This window comes from Pipistrellus kuhlii, unplaced genomic scaffold (genome assembly GCF_014108245.1).
Source record: "Pipistrellus kuhlii isolate mPipKuh1 unplaced genomic scaffold, mPipKuh1.p scaffold_m20_p_3, whole genome shotgun sequence".
Lineage (NCBI taxonomy): Eukaryota > Metazoa > Chordata > Mammalia > Chiroptera > Vespertilionidae > Pipistrellus > Pipistrellus kuhlii.
Window position 1 is genome coordinate 169,561,945 of NW_023425529.1, and position 17,231 is coordinate 169,579,175.

At 37.7% G+C, this 17,231-nt stretch overlaps 1 protein-coding gene across 6 annotated transcripts in view; it reads right to left on the bottom strand.

The window, feature by feature from the left end:
• Positions 1 to 17,231, bottom strand: part of UNC5D (unc-5 netrin receptor D) — a 514,611-nt gene that overhangs the window by 100,742 nt on the left and 396,638 nt on the right. For 3 of the 6 annotated variants that reach the window (XM_036457165.2, XM_036457164.2, XM_036457163.2), the window contains exons 5-7: positions 11,192 to 11,372; positions 10,191 to 10,358; positions 8,282 to 8,446 (exon numbers count right to left, since the gene is read on the bottom strand). In XM_036457165.2, coding sequence (XP_036313058.2) covers positions 8,282 to 8,446; positions 10,191 to 10,358; positions 11,192 to 11,372 — 514 coding nt within the window. The remainder of the gene's footprint in view (positions 1 to 8,281; positions 8,447 to 10,190; positions 10,359 to 11,191; positions 11,373 to 17,231) is intronic. The other 3 variants (XM_036457169.2, XM_036457168.2, XM_036457167.2) reach the window with 1 other exon arrangement.

Genomic DNA, 17,231 nt, shown 5'->3' on the forward strand with positions numbered 1-17,231 from the left:
TTTTAACCCATTCATTGAATGTTATTTAGCCCTTAGCCTCTATCTGTTTTTCAGTCTTTTTCTTGATTTCTAGTTTCATACCTTTATGGTCAGAAAAAAGCTTGATATAATTTCATTTTTCTTAAACTTACTGAATCTTGTTTGGTGGCCTAATATGTGGTCTATACTAGAAAATGTTCCATGTACACTTGAAAACAATGTATATTATGCTGCTTTGTGGTGAAATGCTCTGATGATATCAATTAAATCCATCTGATCTAGTGTGTCAGTTAAGGCAGCTGTTACACTGTTGATTTTCTATCTGGAAGATGTATTCACTGATGTCAATGGGGTGTTAAAATCCCCTCCTGTGACTATATTACTGTCAATCCCTCCCTTTATGTCCATCAAGATTTGCTTGATCTATTTTGGGGTTTCTATGTCAGGTGCATAAATGTTTACAAGGGTTATATCCTCCTTTTGGATTGATGGCTTTATCATTATGTAGTGTCCTTCTTTGTCTCTCTTTTAACATTTGATTTGAAGTCTATTTTGTCAGATGTAATTATTGCTGACCCAGCTTTTTAAATTTATTTCCATTTTCATTAAATATCTTTTTCCATCTTCCCTTTACTTTTAGTCTGTATATCTTTCATTCTGAGGTGGGTCTCTTGTGGACAGCATATACATGTGTCTTATTTTCTTATCCATTCGGCTACCTTATGTCTTTTGTTTAGTTCATTTAAGCCATTTGATTTAAAATGATTTTTGTTGATACATATTTGTTGTTATTTTATTCTATTTAACTATGCCCTCCTTTTGTGTGATTCCATTTCTGGGAATATATCTGAAGAAACCCAAAACACTGATTCAAAGAATATATGTATCCCTATTTCATTGCAGCATTATTTACAATAACCAAGCTTTTGAAGAGACCCAACTGCCCATCAGTAGATGAGTGGATAAAAAAGAAGGAAATTTTACCTTTTGCAACAGCATGTTTGGACTGGGAGAGTATTATATTAAATTAAATGAGCCAGTCATAGAAAGACAAGTACCATATGATTTCACTTATATGTGAAATCTAATGTACAAATTAAACTAACAAACAAAATAGAAACAAATTCATAGCAACAGACTGGCAGCTGTCAGAAGGGAGGACTGATGGGGAACTAGGTGAAAAAGGTGGAGAGATTAAGAAAAAAAAAAAACACTCATGGGGGTAATAGAAGAGGATAAAATGGTGAACATACAATACAATTTTAATGACAAATACACTTATTTTAATAGGTGCACTAGGAAATATTTTAACTAAATATATATAGTGTTACACTGTCAGTACCTTTGCAGGTCATGAAAAACATAAATTTTTCTGAAACAGGAATCACTTTACTAGAACACACACACACACACACAGTTATTGTTTTTACTATGGATGCTAAATGCTTTGAATGGATTTGCCTATTTCCTTCTAAAGAAACAAAACACATCCTTTCTATGTGGCACTATTATGACATTTATTTTATAGATAAATAAATTAAGGCTTAAGAAACTTGCTCATAGTGTTGTAATCAAAATTCAAATTCATGAAATCTGACCCCCAAACTTTTGAGTTTTCAGCCTGTTCTTTTCTAAACAGGGTTAAGGTTGAATCATGTAGGCCCAGCTCATTTATTTCTCGCAATTCTAGGTTCATGTTTATCCTTAATTTGCAAACAGGATAACCAGTATAAACTGAGAATCATAGAGGGCAGTGGAAGGCTATTCACCTTTTGCTCTGAATGCCAAATCAGTGCAGATCTATCCTGGGTCAGCCTCATGGAAACTCAACCTCTGTGTCTGCTAACAATGCCTAGTTCAGAACTGCTGCCTTCCCTGTGCTTCTTAGGCATATATTAACTACAAAATATTTTTACTTTTTCTATAATGATTTGCATTTCTACCAACTTTCTGGTTGTATGGCTAAAATTTTATTTCCTTAAGAAATGTTTCTAAGTTTTCTAATAGGTTTTCTGTCTCCAGTTTAGTACATTATCATGGGGATTGGTTCTTATTTGTCTCTTTAATTTCCTTGGGTTTTTGTTTCATTTTGCTTTGTTTTTGTCTTTTTCCACTTTAAGTACTAATGTGATCCTGCTTCTGCTCTCCAGATGCCCAAATTTAATTTTAAAGTCCTTCCTATTTACAGTGGAGGTGTTTTATTTCAATTCTTCTTTTAAAGTGGATAAAGTGAACAGGATGTGTCTGAGAGAAACTGCCAGAGATCATGTTTCTGAAGCAAGACATAGCACTTCCTGTCCAATTCCACCAAAATAATGTAAGGGTTGTACAAAACAAGTTGGGAAGTTGATATATATTGGGAAGTAAAGTAGATAGGAATAGGGGGAAAAAAAGAGGTTAGAAGAGAGATGAGGGCAAATTAAATACCTTGTTTTCTATTGGCTGAAAAATAAATTCTTACTTTGGTTATTCTGTCATAACAATGTACATGTAGCGCAGGTTTATGAGAAAATAAACATGGTGATATGGGGAAATTTCCTGGATACAAAAAGGTATCTTAACTGTTTTAGATCCCTTGCTCCTCAAAGAAAGCTTCACAGTTATGATACCCCTCCTTATTCCTATGAGTATACTGTGGGTGTGGGACCTGTCCTTTTCGCATCTCCACTCCTCCTACCAGTCTTTTGTGGTTTTTTCTTTACATCCTTAAAGAATTCTGTTCAGCTGGTCTTTGGGTGGTTCTCAATGATCATAAGTCTATAATTTAGTTGTGATCATAAAGGAGGCTAGCACTGCATTTACCTATTCCACCATCTTGACCAGAAGGCTATCTTTAATTAACAGGGGATAAAAACAGAAAAGCCTACAGTGGGTAGATAACAAGACATTTTATGATAATTTGTTGTATATGGTTAATCTTCATTCTCTTTATGCTCAGTTCTACTCATGGCATTTAAATTTAAGCACAAAAACTAAACATTTAGCCTTATAGAATTAAAAAAAAATGCTTTTACTAGGACACATGAGTATGAGGCTCTCTCTGCTTTATTTTATTTTTTAATTAAGCACAATGGAAATTTTAGTCATTAGCCATTATACTCTGTCTCTTTAAAGCTTGTTAGTCACTGGTCGTCTTATTGCATCCCAAAATGGTGAATGAATTGTTTCTTGGGGTATGGGGGAGAGATTGTTGCTAAGCTGCTAATGATACCATATGTTCTCAGTCCTACACTCTTATTTACTCTTGTGGATTTGCAATACTGTATTCACATTTGCTATGGAGTATACATGAAGGCAACTCTGAATGAATCAATTGTTTGTTATGCAGAAATCTGCTATTATAAAAGGAGCACCTACTATGTACAGTAAATTGAATGAAAATGGGTTTTTAAAACTATTAAAACTACCTGGGAGAATTAAAATGTCATGACAATTTAAGAATGGATTGTGCTAGCATGTTATCTTGCTACACCATTTTCATTTCTTTGCTATATAAAGTTTACACTATAATTAAGCAATTGTGCAGTGGAGCTGGTTCTGAAATATGAACTTATCCAACAAAAAGTTTAAGAAGGAGTCAAGAATAATTCAGGACTTTTTGCCTAAAGAAAGGAAATAATGGGTTTTGTTAAGGTAAAAGGACATCTATCCATTATTATCCTATATAAAAATAGGCATCCCATAAACCATTAACAAAATGTTAAAGTTGTTTCAGATGCACTCAGCCAACTCTAGAATGGTGTCCTAGGAAAGATAGAGAAGGGACTTGGGTAATTACTGTAAGAATGTCAATGACATTGAGAATAGCCCAAGAGAAAATGCTTAGCAAGAAGACCTTTATTTTGATGTGATTACAGGCTCACCTTTTCAGGTGCTTCTTTTAGGTCATTTAAGTAAATCATTCTATAGGTAATATTGTTAGATTATTAAATGTGAGCTTGGGGTTGTTTAATTGAACCTGCTATGTCTTTGTTCTTGATGTAGTTTCCAAACTGTCAATTCAAACTTTTCTTATCAATGTACCCATCAGAAATTAAAAGAAACCACAATTTAACAGATATTTCAGTTTCTGAGCTATCAGCTTTGAACTGACCGATCTTACATCTTGACCAGAAGGCTGGATTAACTATCAGGTAGCAGCCTTGATGATTTCCTCTCTCTTTCAGGCCCCTGTGGCATTTCTCTGGCTTCAGTCTTACTACACCTCAAGGCACTAATCCCCTCTGAAGCAGATCTATTTAATCTTCTCAAGTCAAAGCCCTTAGTGTTATATCTGCTGGAGTTAAGGAAGAGGGAGCAGGCTTTTTTTATTTCTTAGGATCAAGCTAAACACCCTGCCATTTTCATCCTTCTGTTCCTTTCAATGAGGCATGCATATGTCATTTACATCTGGTAGTGCTCCTTAGAGCACAGACAAGCTAAGTTCAGCAAGCAGAAAGGACATGGTCAAAAAACTACCTGGCTCTGGTGTTTAAGTTTAGAAAACATGGATCTTCACAAGTTCTTATTTCTCAACAATATGTCACATAATTATTTTTCTGGAAAGAAAAGCATCACAGGATTAGCTTATGCTTTCAATTTGGATCTTTGCACTAACTGCTATTGGCAAAGGTGACCTAATCTTACTATTACCATTCTTGGGGCATGTGATTTCTTTATTTTTACTGATTTCAGAGAGAGAGAAGAAGAGAGAGAGAGAGAGAGAGAGAAACATCAATGATGAGAGAGAATCATTGATCAGCTGCCTACTGCCCACCTCTCACTGGGGATCAAGGCAACAACCCAGACATGTGCCCTTGACTGGAATCGAACCCAGGACCCTCCAGTCCACAGGCCATTGCTCTATCCACTGAGCCAAACCAGTTAGGGCGGGACATGTAATTTCTTGATGAGAACACCTAGGTGTGGCCATCTGTGACAGCTTCACACTAAAGTTTTGTGCTCCAGTCACAACTAACCAAGCAACAGTCTCACCCAAATATTAAAGTGATCATTCAGAGCTGGCAGCTCCTTCTCTTGGAGAAATGCTACCCTCAGGGATCACAAAGGCAACCCAGATGCTGTGTTGAACGTTAAATAAAATAAAAGAATTATCGGTCTTCTAAGAGAAGTTGAGGAACTGTTTTAGGGTCTTGTTTGGCATAGATGAAAACATATAGGATGAGGATGGAGAAAATTCCCAAATTGTAACATGACCTAGATTCTTCACAAAATGACTGCTCCACAAAGCTGTTGGCAAATGCTATTTTAATCAAACCCAGCATTCATTGAATCTCTATTTAGATAGTTTCACCAAGACCATTAAACAGAGTGCCAGCAAGATGTACACAGGGGTATTGGCATCTTTTAACTAGAATGCTCTTCATTGCTTCCTGCAGAGATAGTAATCTGCTATCCATTTTTGTTAATATTGGTAACCACTTTGAAAGGACAGAATATACCCTGGTGTTGGACTCATAAACATATCCCTTTCTAAATTATATCTATATAGCTATATCTATATCCATATCTATATTTAGATCTATATACATGCCTAAGTGATGGTTACAACCAGTTAACCGAATGACTGGTCACTATGACATGCACTGACCACCAGGGGACAGACGCCCAAAGCAGAAGCTGCCCCCTGATGGCCAGCTTACTCCCCTAGCCAATCTCCTCTGGCCAGTCAACTTCTCATGGTCCCTTTCCCTGGAATGGGTGAGATAGCCCCGATCAGCCCCAATTGCCCCTGATAGCCAGTCAGGCTGCAGGACCACACCCATGCTCAAATTTGTGCACCAGGCCTCTAGTATAAATATATTTAATTAATTTCTAACTCGTAGCCATCAATATTCTTGATCACATCTGACAGAGTTACTAATATGCACACTATAGACAAAAGATGCTGAGAAAACATGCTTAAGCAGAAAAGGGAATGCAGGCATGAGTAAATTGAACAGAAAGAAAAGGCTCATGTAGCATTCTAAATTCACACCTACAATACTCCAAACCTTATTGTCTTCCTGTTTATATTATTTTCACTATGAGTAATGGGAATGAGATACCCATTAAACCACACACATGTGACTAAAACCATACATGGTCAATGCCCACAGGAATTGCTTAAAAGCGACTGTCTGAACTATGGCCATTTCTGCTCAAAGGAAGGAACTAAACTTTGGAACTTCTCAACTACACATGCAACTATAATGGATAATTTTATGTGTCAGCTTGACTGGCCATCTGCTGCCCAGGTAATTGGCTGAACATTACCTGGGTCTTCACAGATGAAACCAGCATTTAGATCCACAGACGAGGAAAAGCAGATTGCCCTCTATAATTGCTTCCCAAGGCCTCACCCAGTTTGTCTAAAGCTTGATCCTTCTCATGGTAGAATTCTCCTGCTTGCCAGTCTGTCAACTGGGACATTGGCTCAGCAGATCTGGGACTTGCCAAATTCCATAATCAAATGAGCTTATTCCTTATAATAAATCTCATTTATCTATCTATCTATCTATCATCATCATCGATCTCATTGGTTCTCTTTGGAGAAGCCTGACAAACATGAACCTCAAATTTTAGAGTTAGGATCTAAGGTGTCCAATAGCCTCTCAGTGCTGGTAATTCACTTCAGCACTAAACAACTCAATCACTGAACTTGATAACAATTCTTTCTTACCTGAGGTGCTAGCCATTATCCATCTTCAATGATAACTGAACTAAGTATTAGTCAACTAAGGTTTAAGGCTGATATCCTTTAGTGCAGACCTTACTGGTGGTTGATGGGAAAGTTACAACTATGATTATCTAAAATTCAGTTGATAACTAAATAGTTATATTATCAATGCCTCTTTAGAAGACTTGTATGTATCACACTTCTAACTATATCAATATGGCTACATGTTAAAAAAGTCATACTTCCAAGGTATATTTCAGAAAAATCTGATAATAGTCAAAAATAGTCAGAAATATATTTCCTCTTGCTACTGAGTTTGTTTTAGGTTTCCTTACATTTTGGATGGGAAAAGGCATTTTGAGGAAGACAAATGGTTGGAATACATTCATTAGAGTGCAGGGCCCTTTCATCACTGAGACTGGGGGCTAGGTTGCATTCTATTTCAGTCCTGTGTATTGTATCTGACATGCGCAGCTACTCAATACTTATAATAGCAACAACAACAACAAAAAGGCACAATTGTTGCTCATTTAAAAACATATTGTTTTAACTAATGTATTAAACATATAACCTTTTTTAAAAAATATATAAGGTAGCATGTTTCAATATGCTTGCTATCAAGGGTACCCAGTTGTATTGTTTTAGAAAAATAAATCCAACTTAGAATAGCTATTTTCCTCATCCTGCCATCTTCCCAAATAAAAAGTGACACACTAGTATTGAACTATGTTATTTTTTAGTTCAATCCCCTGAATCTTTTGTTCCTTAAGGACCTAAGCAAAATCAGTACACCTTAGCTCACTGATTGGGCAGATGGAGAATGGGTTCATATTTACTGAGCACCTACTCTGTGCCATGAAATATCAAGTATATTTTTTTGTCACTTAGTCTTCACAATAACCAAACATGGGTACCATTTGGATTACTTACAGTCAGAGACATAAGCAACTTATCCAGGGTCACAAAGATAGAAGGGACAGCACTAGAGGAAAATCTGTCTCTGTGTGACTACTGGATCCTCCTATACTCAGGCAGAGTCACTTGGAGATGGAAGAATGTAATCTCAGGAATAGTGGCTTGGGAGTTTTGAAATGCACATTCCATTTCTTGCTCTGCCAGACCAATTTGATACAAAGCCACCCACCTCCTCAGGTATCATAAATCCCAGCCCCCACTTGTAAGATAACAGTCACAACACATCTCTTGCCACAAAACCATGGTCTCTGAAGATGATTAAGTGCTTTATAGTGCTATATAATTCTTGGGAGAAATATAGGCGTGGTGATAAGAATTTCACCAAACTTAAAATGAAGACTACTAAAAGAACTGCGAGGCTAAAAAGTCTAAAATGTCTTCTTACATCATTTCTTCTAAAACCTTATCTAGTTAAACAAATGTATACACTTATAAAACTTATAATGATAAAACATTCCAAGTCACCCAAGCTTTACTAAAAATGTTTTTGTCTACTTTTCTACACTTTTCATCTATTTTCTTTTTGCTCTTGGAGATTTTGCTTACTTTTCTATACTTTTCACCCTTGAAGATTTTGCTTTCTGTTAACATATTTAACACAAGTAACAATTATGATGTTTCTTTTCATATTACGGACAAAGACTGAAGTTGCTAAACAGAAGGTGTTACCTAGAATGCAGAGACCATCTGTGCAGTTTTCGGATTCCTGGCTTAGCCCTTCGCAGAATTTGCCCCCATTCCTTGGGGGTGGTGCTGTGCACTCCCGGATCCTCAGATGCTCACACTCTGGGCTGCAGACTGACCATTCGCTCCACACTTCCCAGCTCCCATCCACTTCAAAGAGAAACCAAAGGAACCACCATTAGAATGAATCCGGCAGTGGTCAGGAGACTCACCCCAGGACTGCTGTTCTTAGAGCTGAATTTTAAAGCAATAACCACCACAACAAGAAATAAAATTTTAAAGCAATAACCACCACAACAAGAAATAAAATAACACATTCATTTATCTAGTCTCCATGGTTTCTTTCCTAAAGAGATAGACTAGCAAAAGCAGTGGTATAATTCTCTAGCTCTTTCAGGATGAGACCAATTACTGAACTGAGGTGAGCATTCAGCTTACCAATGCCCTTAGGTTGGCTAACAATGTCATTATCCATTCTTCCCCAGTCTTTCATGCTTAAGTGCAGCTTGGATGGACAGATAAACAACGTGCGGTAACTAGTCACCATGTGCTTGGGTGTTGACAGTTTAGAACAGAGAGCAGAATGAACTATCTCTTAGCCCTAAAACCCCCTAAACAATAAGCCCATATATATTGATAGTATTAAACTAAAACAGGTCAGTTAAACCCCAAGATACCAAGACTTATATAAATAGATTTCTTGGATCAGAAATTGCTGCTGTATGCAGAAATGAACAAAACTGAATTTTACTAAAAATCAACCCTAGAGATCATGACAGCTGTTCGAGGCAATTGTCCTATTACCTCCTAGGAATACTCCAACCCTGTTTATGTGGGTTATGGATTTTCAGTTTTTAATCAAGAGCAATTAGGAATAGGGTAACAAAAAATACTGAACTTGAAACAGAATGACTGAGTCCTTGACTTCCAGTTTATTGGCTGAGCAACCCTGACAAAGTCACTTGGCCTATTTCTGTCAACTGGGGATAATAAAACTCACAACACAGAGTTAAAAGAGATTGCTATATAAAAGTATCTTGCACATAGTAAGCACTCAATAAATGCAAAATGAAACTCCAAGAAAGACACTGCTGGTGAAAGCCTCACCTTAGCTTTGAGTGGAACTAGATTTGAAATTTTAGACAAGAGGCCCTAGTCCAGTGTCCTTGGAGTTAATGTTTCATAATGCATATGAGACCCAGGATCAATTTGTTTCTCAGTGGGAGGATATGTTTTCCATAAAGAAAGTCATCTTCCGTCTCATCTATTTCTCATTGTATGAATTGGGTTAGAGCCAATAAGAGATGAACAAAATAACTTATGAAAGCCATATTTGGCAAGTGTAGTCTATCTCTACTCAGAAAGGGAGGCAAGCATAGATCAAATGAAGAATCAACCGCTGTGATGCTGTACAATCTCTGCCAATTGTATTGCAGATAAATACAGAGCTAAAACTGGTAAGCTTGGTGGATTGACAACAGATATAATAAAGAGTCAAATTTTTGGTTCCTAGTTTGTGTTCACAGACAACTTAATTTCTACTAGCTATTATAAAAAATTAATGCCACAGAATGGGAGAACCCAGGGAGAGAAGGGTATGGCTTAGCCCAATCAAACACAGTAGATACAAAAATATTTCAAAGCATTTGGATTATAGATGGTGAGTGTTCAGGGTCACTTGAGTATTAAAAACTACATATGCCCCCAAACAGAGGTATTTCACCCATGTTCTTGCTATTACATTGAGTTCTACAGTAGCCTTTTGGACAAAAGCTCTCTTAGAACTTGGGAGAGGGTTACTTTGAGCAAGAAGGGCTTATGCTGAAAGCTTCACACCAGCTTACTAGTGTTGGTGGGTCAGAAGGGGAAAGGGAGGAGTCTGTGGATATCTCACCAGGACAAAGAGAAGTGCAGGTAATTTTCTGCACTGACATTCCCTCACAAAAGGCCCCACCATTGAGAGGAGCTGGGTTGGTACAGGTCCGGGAACGTTTCTGCCATCCTCTACCACAGCGAACATTGCAGGCTGACCACTCTGTCCAGGAAGACCAGCCTCCATTCACTGAGAGAGAAAATGGGGAGGGGAGAAAAAAAAGGAGAAAGGTTTTTACTGATTGCCTACTATGTGCAAGCCACTGTGCCAGTTGTTGTGAGTAAGGCATCCAGGGACCAAGAGACCCTGCAGACACACACAGTGGCTGCTCCATCATGAGGTCAGCGACTAGGCTTATCTCATCTGTGCCCCTCAGCCTATTCATCTGATATAAGGAGGGACACAGATCACTTTTTTTGCTGGAAAATTATGAAAAATAGAAAGAACTCATTACCATATCTCTAAAGCACTTGAAAATCCAGAGTATAAGAAGAAAATATTAGCATTTGAATTTCTATTACTTTAAGTTCCTCAAAAAAAATAAATCCCAGGGCTTATCTATTGTAGAAAGGAATGCCTTTACTTAAATAACTTGGTATTTCTTTTAAACAATACCCCAGATATTCAGCAAATAGTGATGTTTGTTTATGGTGGATTTTATATGCCAGGAGAGAAAGCAGGTCTGGGGAGGCTGGGGGAGGGGAGCAGAAGTTGCCCACCTCAATTCTTTTCCAATGCAAATGCAATGGAAGAAAATAAACAGCTTCTAAAATTATTTTCTGATCAAGAGTGGTTGGAAATGTCACTGCCTACCTCATGGAATTCCAATATTGGATGAAGGAGCAAACATTAATAGCAATAGAGATGTGTTCTCACCTGCCAAGTGGGAGAGGCAGAAGAGAACACAGTGGTGGATGACCCCCTAAGACCTTTCAGCTCTGAAAGTTAAATTGTGATAAAACACACATCCCTCTACTTCTCTGCTTTCTGTACTCCATTCCTGGCCTTTGGGCTGGTCTTACCATAAACTACCACTGTGGCGGACAGGCTCCTCCTCTTGGCCACAATGTTGGCTGCCATGCATGTGTAATTCCCAGAGTCTGAGAGCCGGGCCTGCCTGATGATCAGGTTATGGTCAGCCCTGGTGTCAATGTTCTCATCTTGTTCAGAGTCAATGGGCTCCTCGTTTTTCAGCCATTCCACCTATAAGAAGAAAGAATGTTAACTTTACCAGTCATTTAAACAACAATAACACTTTTTTTTTTTTAATTGGAAGGTGAGCAATTTTGATGTGTGGAAAAGAGCAACAGCAATGATTTCCCTCCCCTCCCCTCTCTTTAGTCCATATCCCATCCCTTTTAATTAGAAACTTTGGTATATTCAGGAAATGAATCCTCAAGTTAATAAACTGGAGGCAGGGAAAGGACTGCCTCCTATTGACTTTGACCCATTTTCTAAAAACGCAGTGGAAGAGAGAAAAGAGGTGACTGCAATTAGGTCATTTCATTAAATTTCATTTTATTAGAATTCTGAGGACTAGGATGATGTTTGAATACTGGTACAAAATGGAGCCCAGAGTGCAGCACGTGTACTTTGTGCTGAGAGAATATTATGTTGTCAGACTAGTTTCCAGTCAGTACGTTTCACTTTAAACAAATATTAATATAGGGGTGAAAATGTGTAAAGGTCACTGTCATATATATTTGGACAGTCATAGGCACAATAATTCAAATTTCAGTGTTCCCTAGTTTGGGGTATAAGTTTCTTTGGTGATCATTTATATCATTCCGTCATTGATTCAATGGCTATTTAGATGGGGTTAGACATCTACCACATTTAAGGTCCATCCTGGCTTCTGGGGAAGCTCACTTCCCACATCCTCTGAGCGTAGGCTAATCCCATCTCAGATTTGCTTTTTCTGACCTACTTTCTTCTTCCAATTCTATCTAATCCTATCCTTCACTTTCCTATCCTGCTTTAATTTATCTCCATCAGCTAGTCTTAAATATATTAATGCATTTTGTTCTTATAATTATGATCCCATCAACAAAACCTTAACCACAGTAAGTTATTTTTTGTTAAGAAGAAAGAAAAAGGGAGAATTATGCCAAAGTTACATTCAGGCCAAATAGAGCTTTGTCAACCAATACCTGGGATGAAACACACACTGAAAGCCAATAGGACTGGATTTTTTAAAAAAATACATTTTATTGATTTTCCACAGAGAGGAAGGGAGAAGGGATAGAGAGCTAGAAACGTCGATGAGCTGCCTCCTGCACATCCCCTACTGGAACCAAGATACATGCCCTTGACCAGAATGGAACCTGGGACCTTTCAGTCCGCAGGCCGATGCTCCATACACTGAGCCAAACCGGTTTCAGCAGGACTGGAGTTTTGAAAGAATAGATCTGCCTGCTAAAACTAGGTCTGGAAGTTCTGTCCCACCCCACCCTCTTCCTGACTCTGAAATTCAGAGTGTAAATTGCCTGGTTTTCTGATTAATTCCCGACTCCTGAGATTTGTGGCTTCCATTAGAAAGCTGTTCCCTTGTGCCCCCACCTCAGTGATCATTTTCCATGCTTCCCCTCAAACAGCTCGTCAGGAAGCCAGGAAAGTCAGCCGTGGTCCATAAGTAAATTATTCCTAGTGAGTTAACTAGCCCCCAAAAAAACCCTGGGGGCAGTATCCCTGAAGACAAAGCAAAAGGAAGGCCCAGCATCTGGAAATAGAAGAAAGCTCTCCTGACCAGATCTCATACAGATTGTCTACCACTGTGCTGTACACCTGGAACTAATATATATTGTATATTGAATTTAAACTATGACTGGGAAAAATAAAACCAAACAAACAAAAAAACTTGGCCCAGAGACTATTAAAGCCATAATCATTAAGTAGAGGTTTGGCTTTAAATTGAAAATTTAAATCATGTACACAATGCAGTGGCCCATAAACTAAGAAAACACTTGCCACAAATTGGATAGGTAAGAGGTTAATGCTGTGATGATCTGAGGACAATCTGAATAGTTTAAAAACCACTATATGCATCTGTGTGTTTATATATATGAAGATTAACAAAACACACACACACATACACACACATATATGTAGCAAGTTCTCTTCCCTTCACTTTCCTATCCTGCTTTAATTTATCTCCATCAGCTAGTCTTAAATATATTAATGCATTTTGTTCTTATAATTATGATCCCATCAACAAAACCTTAACCACAATAAGTTATTTTTTGTTAAGAAGAAAGAAAAAGGGAGAATTATGCCAAAGTTACATTCATGCCAAATAGAGCTTTGTTTAAATAAATTGTGTTTCAACAATGCATTAAAAATCATGATTTCAACTAGTGAAAACATGAAGTGCTCATAATACATTACAGTCAAAAGGCATAATTGAATGATTACTGTTATAAACTTATAAAACAACAAAATTATATATATATGGAAGAATATGTGGTCATGGAATTTTTCAAGAAGACTTGGGAAATTTCTTTTCTTCCTATTGGTTCACTATGGCATCATCAAGGAAAAGCTATTTAGTGATCTGAAAAACAATCACTTTGTCTTAGAAATAACTCTTTTACTCTCATGTAGCACAGTACTTTTCAAATTTATATTTTGCCATAAAATGTTTCCTCAAATTAGTTTATCTGAAGGTCAAAATTAAAAACAGGTTAACAAGGAAAGATCTTCTGACTGGTGCGGAAGTGCGGGGCCCTAAGCTGTATAAGATTGGCCATCGCCAGGACAAAGTTTGCATAGTTCCAGGGGAGATCATTTACATTTTCCCCTTCTACATCAATCATACCCTGCAGAGATGTCCAGTGCACATCTTTTGCTATCTGTCCCTGTCATCTAATCTCTCCCCCTACCCACCTGCATGTACTGTGGACATATACCATGATCTGCTGTTGGGTCTCCCAAATCATAGTTTGAAAAACATCGATATAGGATGAATGAGGTGTCATAGATATGCACATTCTGGTTCCCTTGATGGTTATGCTGTCATGGCTGAGGCCCATCAATCCAATTATGCCTATAAACAATCAACACATTAGTAGGCTCATAATTGTGGGGCAATTTTTATTCATAACCTAATAGTTTATCCATTTAACTGATGGCAAGATCTTTATGAGAAAATCAGTTTGGTATTCTCTGGGCTAATAAAAGTGACAGATTGCTTTTGGGATTTATGCTTTTGTCACTTAGAGAAATTTTAAAACATTTTTGATGAGCTAAGTGCTCCTAATGTAGACTAGTTTAATAAATAAGGTAGAAAAAAAGCATTCCCTACACCAGCCATTCCAAACTCAAATGGTCCTGGGGGCCAGGGAAGTAACATAAATCACAGCAGTGGCCCTGTGTGTAAGACATCCATGTGCATTGCTTGCATATTAATGACAAGGGGCCATTCTTCATTTCCAGGAAGAAATGAGCTCACTCTCATTTTTCTTAAAAAAATGTTACCGCTTTGCTTCTCCTTTTGTTTTCCCACTTTAGATAGAAACAAGAGTATTAAAAAAAAAATAACAATGCTAATGCCCTAAAAAATGACAATGAGCTCATTTTGCTTAAAATCTCTGTTGCTTTTCATGTTTCACAACAGTCTTCAAATTTATGGACTATTTAGCATCACTATGTATGGGAAGTGCTGGCAACTGTAACAAAATGAAGATCATAGGTCCTGTGCAAATATGTACCCACCAGGCAGGTCAGACTGGGGTTGCCAGTGTAAGTGGATCTTCCATCTTTCATGAGAAGCCATGGGTGCATATTTTAATGTAACATTCCTTGATACTAACATGATGGATCATATATTACAAAATATATTGTAAGGAGCAAACATAGCATATACATGAATCAGAAGCAGATTTACTTTCTCTTTTCCATATACCAGCTTTCTGGCTCCTCGTGATTGTTTCACAAAAAGGAGCTCACTGTCCTCCCTAAAGTTAATTCTTTTTCATTAGAAAGGAATTCCCCCATCATCCTAGAATTTTACTGTTCATGCCTCATGACCCACTCTCAAGGCTTCCTCACAGAAGTGACTGGAAGGCATCAAAGACCTTTTGAACTTATGTACAGTATTCTTTAAGTATCATAAAGGCATCTGTACTGAGTTTAGAAATTATTTTACAAGAGGTTGTCAACAAGAAAAATCCTAATTAAACTCTTAAAAGAAATACAAATTTTCAAATTAGCATTATGGGATCAAAACATTGACTACTTCCAGGCTAAGGAACATTTGTTTCATTGATCCAAATGACCTCAGGCAAATAGGTCATCTCTTTGACAGAGAGGCTTAACATTCTGAAGGTTGTTGGAAATAAGCACTCCTCAGAGAAACACATCTTCATCTGGTTTCTATTTATTTCGTTTACATGGATGATCTAAGTTAGAAGCACGTACAGAAACTAGTTACTTAGAGATAATGAGCTGATGGGTTTGCAGGATGTCCACATTCATGAACATAGTGCCAGGTGCAGATGGTCTGCAATTTGTAGATTTTACCAGTTTATAAACAAATATGGAAAAAGCAGACCATCATGCCAGACAGTTCCTGATCCGTTATTTTAGTTAGCTGGGGACAGGAGGTATATAATTGACCAGTCTATAGATTTTTCTCAACAGTAGTCAGCATGGTATAATTGGATGGGTGGGAGGGAGCCATCTTTGAAAGAGTGGTAGATTATTTTGCCTGAGACCTGAATTACATTTGAAAATGTCTGCATGAGTCTGATATTTTACCTCTTCTGACCTTTTGCGAGATACATTTATTTATACACATACATAAACCTTACACCTAAATATTTATTTCCATCAGATAGTAACTCAGGATTCCCAAGCTCCTGTTCTTAGTTTTAATATTCTGTAAAAGAATGAGAAGGTAACTGATGTTATTAACCATTTAGAAATGGGGAAGAAAATATTAGACTAGAAAGAAAAAGCCACTTTAATAGGCAGGATCCAAAGCCTTTTGTCCTTTGACTCTAGATGGTATCAACTTGAATTCTCCCTTCATATTCCACAAAAAATGCCAATGAACACCTGTTATTGATATTATCTGCCAAGTGTTTCTATGCCCCAATTCCAGTACTTCAGTTAGACTCAATATAAAATAAATGTAACTTTAGATTTATGACATTTGAAGCTTCTCAGTCCATCTACTTATTACCTCTGATCACTTTCTCCACTACTCACTGGCAAGCTCCTTAAGAACATGAACAACAATTAAAATCTTTTTATATATTATACTAGAGGCCCAGTGCACAAAATTCATACACGGGGGTGGGGGGGTGGTGAGGGGGTTCCCTCAGCCTGGCCTGTGCCCTCTCACAGTCCGGGAGCCCTTGGGGGATGTCCGACTGATGGCTCTCACAGGGATTGGGCCTAAGCCAGAAGTCAGACATCATTAGTGCTGCTGCAGAGGCAGGAGAGGCTCACCACCACCACTATGCTTGCCAGGCATGAGCTGAGATTCTGGCTGAGCTGCACTCCCTTTGTGGGAGTGCACTGAACTGCATTGAGTGTCTGCCCCCTGGGGGTCAGTGCACATCATAGTGAGCAGTTGAGTGGCCTTAGCATACCATTAGCATATTATGCTTGGATTGGTTGAATGGCCAAATGGACACTTAGCATATTAGGCTATTATTATTAGGATAGCGACTACTTCAGAGCATGTTCACTGGCACCTGTGGAATACATATTCTAACCCAAATTGAGGTACATGCAAATTTAGAGACTGGGAATAGCACATACACACATACAACAAAGGTTCAAACAGCATTTTAAGGTAAGGCCAAAGGAGAGAGAGATTATTAAGTATAGATATGATCTAGTAGAAACATTTTTAAAGTATCGGGTCTAGTAATAATTAATGTCGTTTTTAAACATTCGTTTAAAATCTTGCTTGGCGTTGACTTGTATTGACATAACCTTCAAACACGTGGTATCTACAGAACGTGTGAAGTGCAATTAACAAGTTTTGCTTGAAAAAGTTTGTGTTTGGTTTGGTTTTTGTTGCAAAACTAGGGCTAAGAAGATGGCGGATGAAGA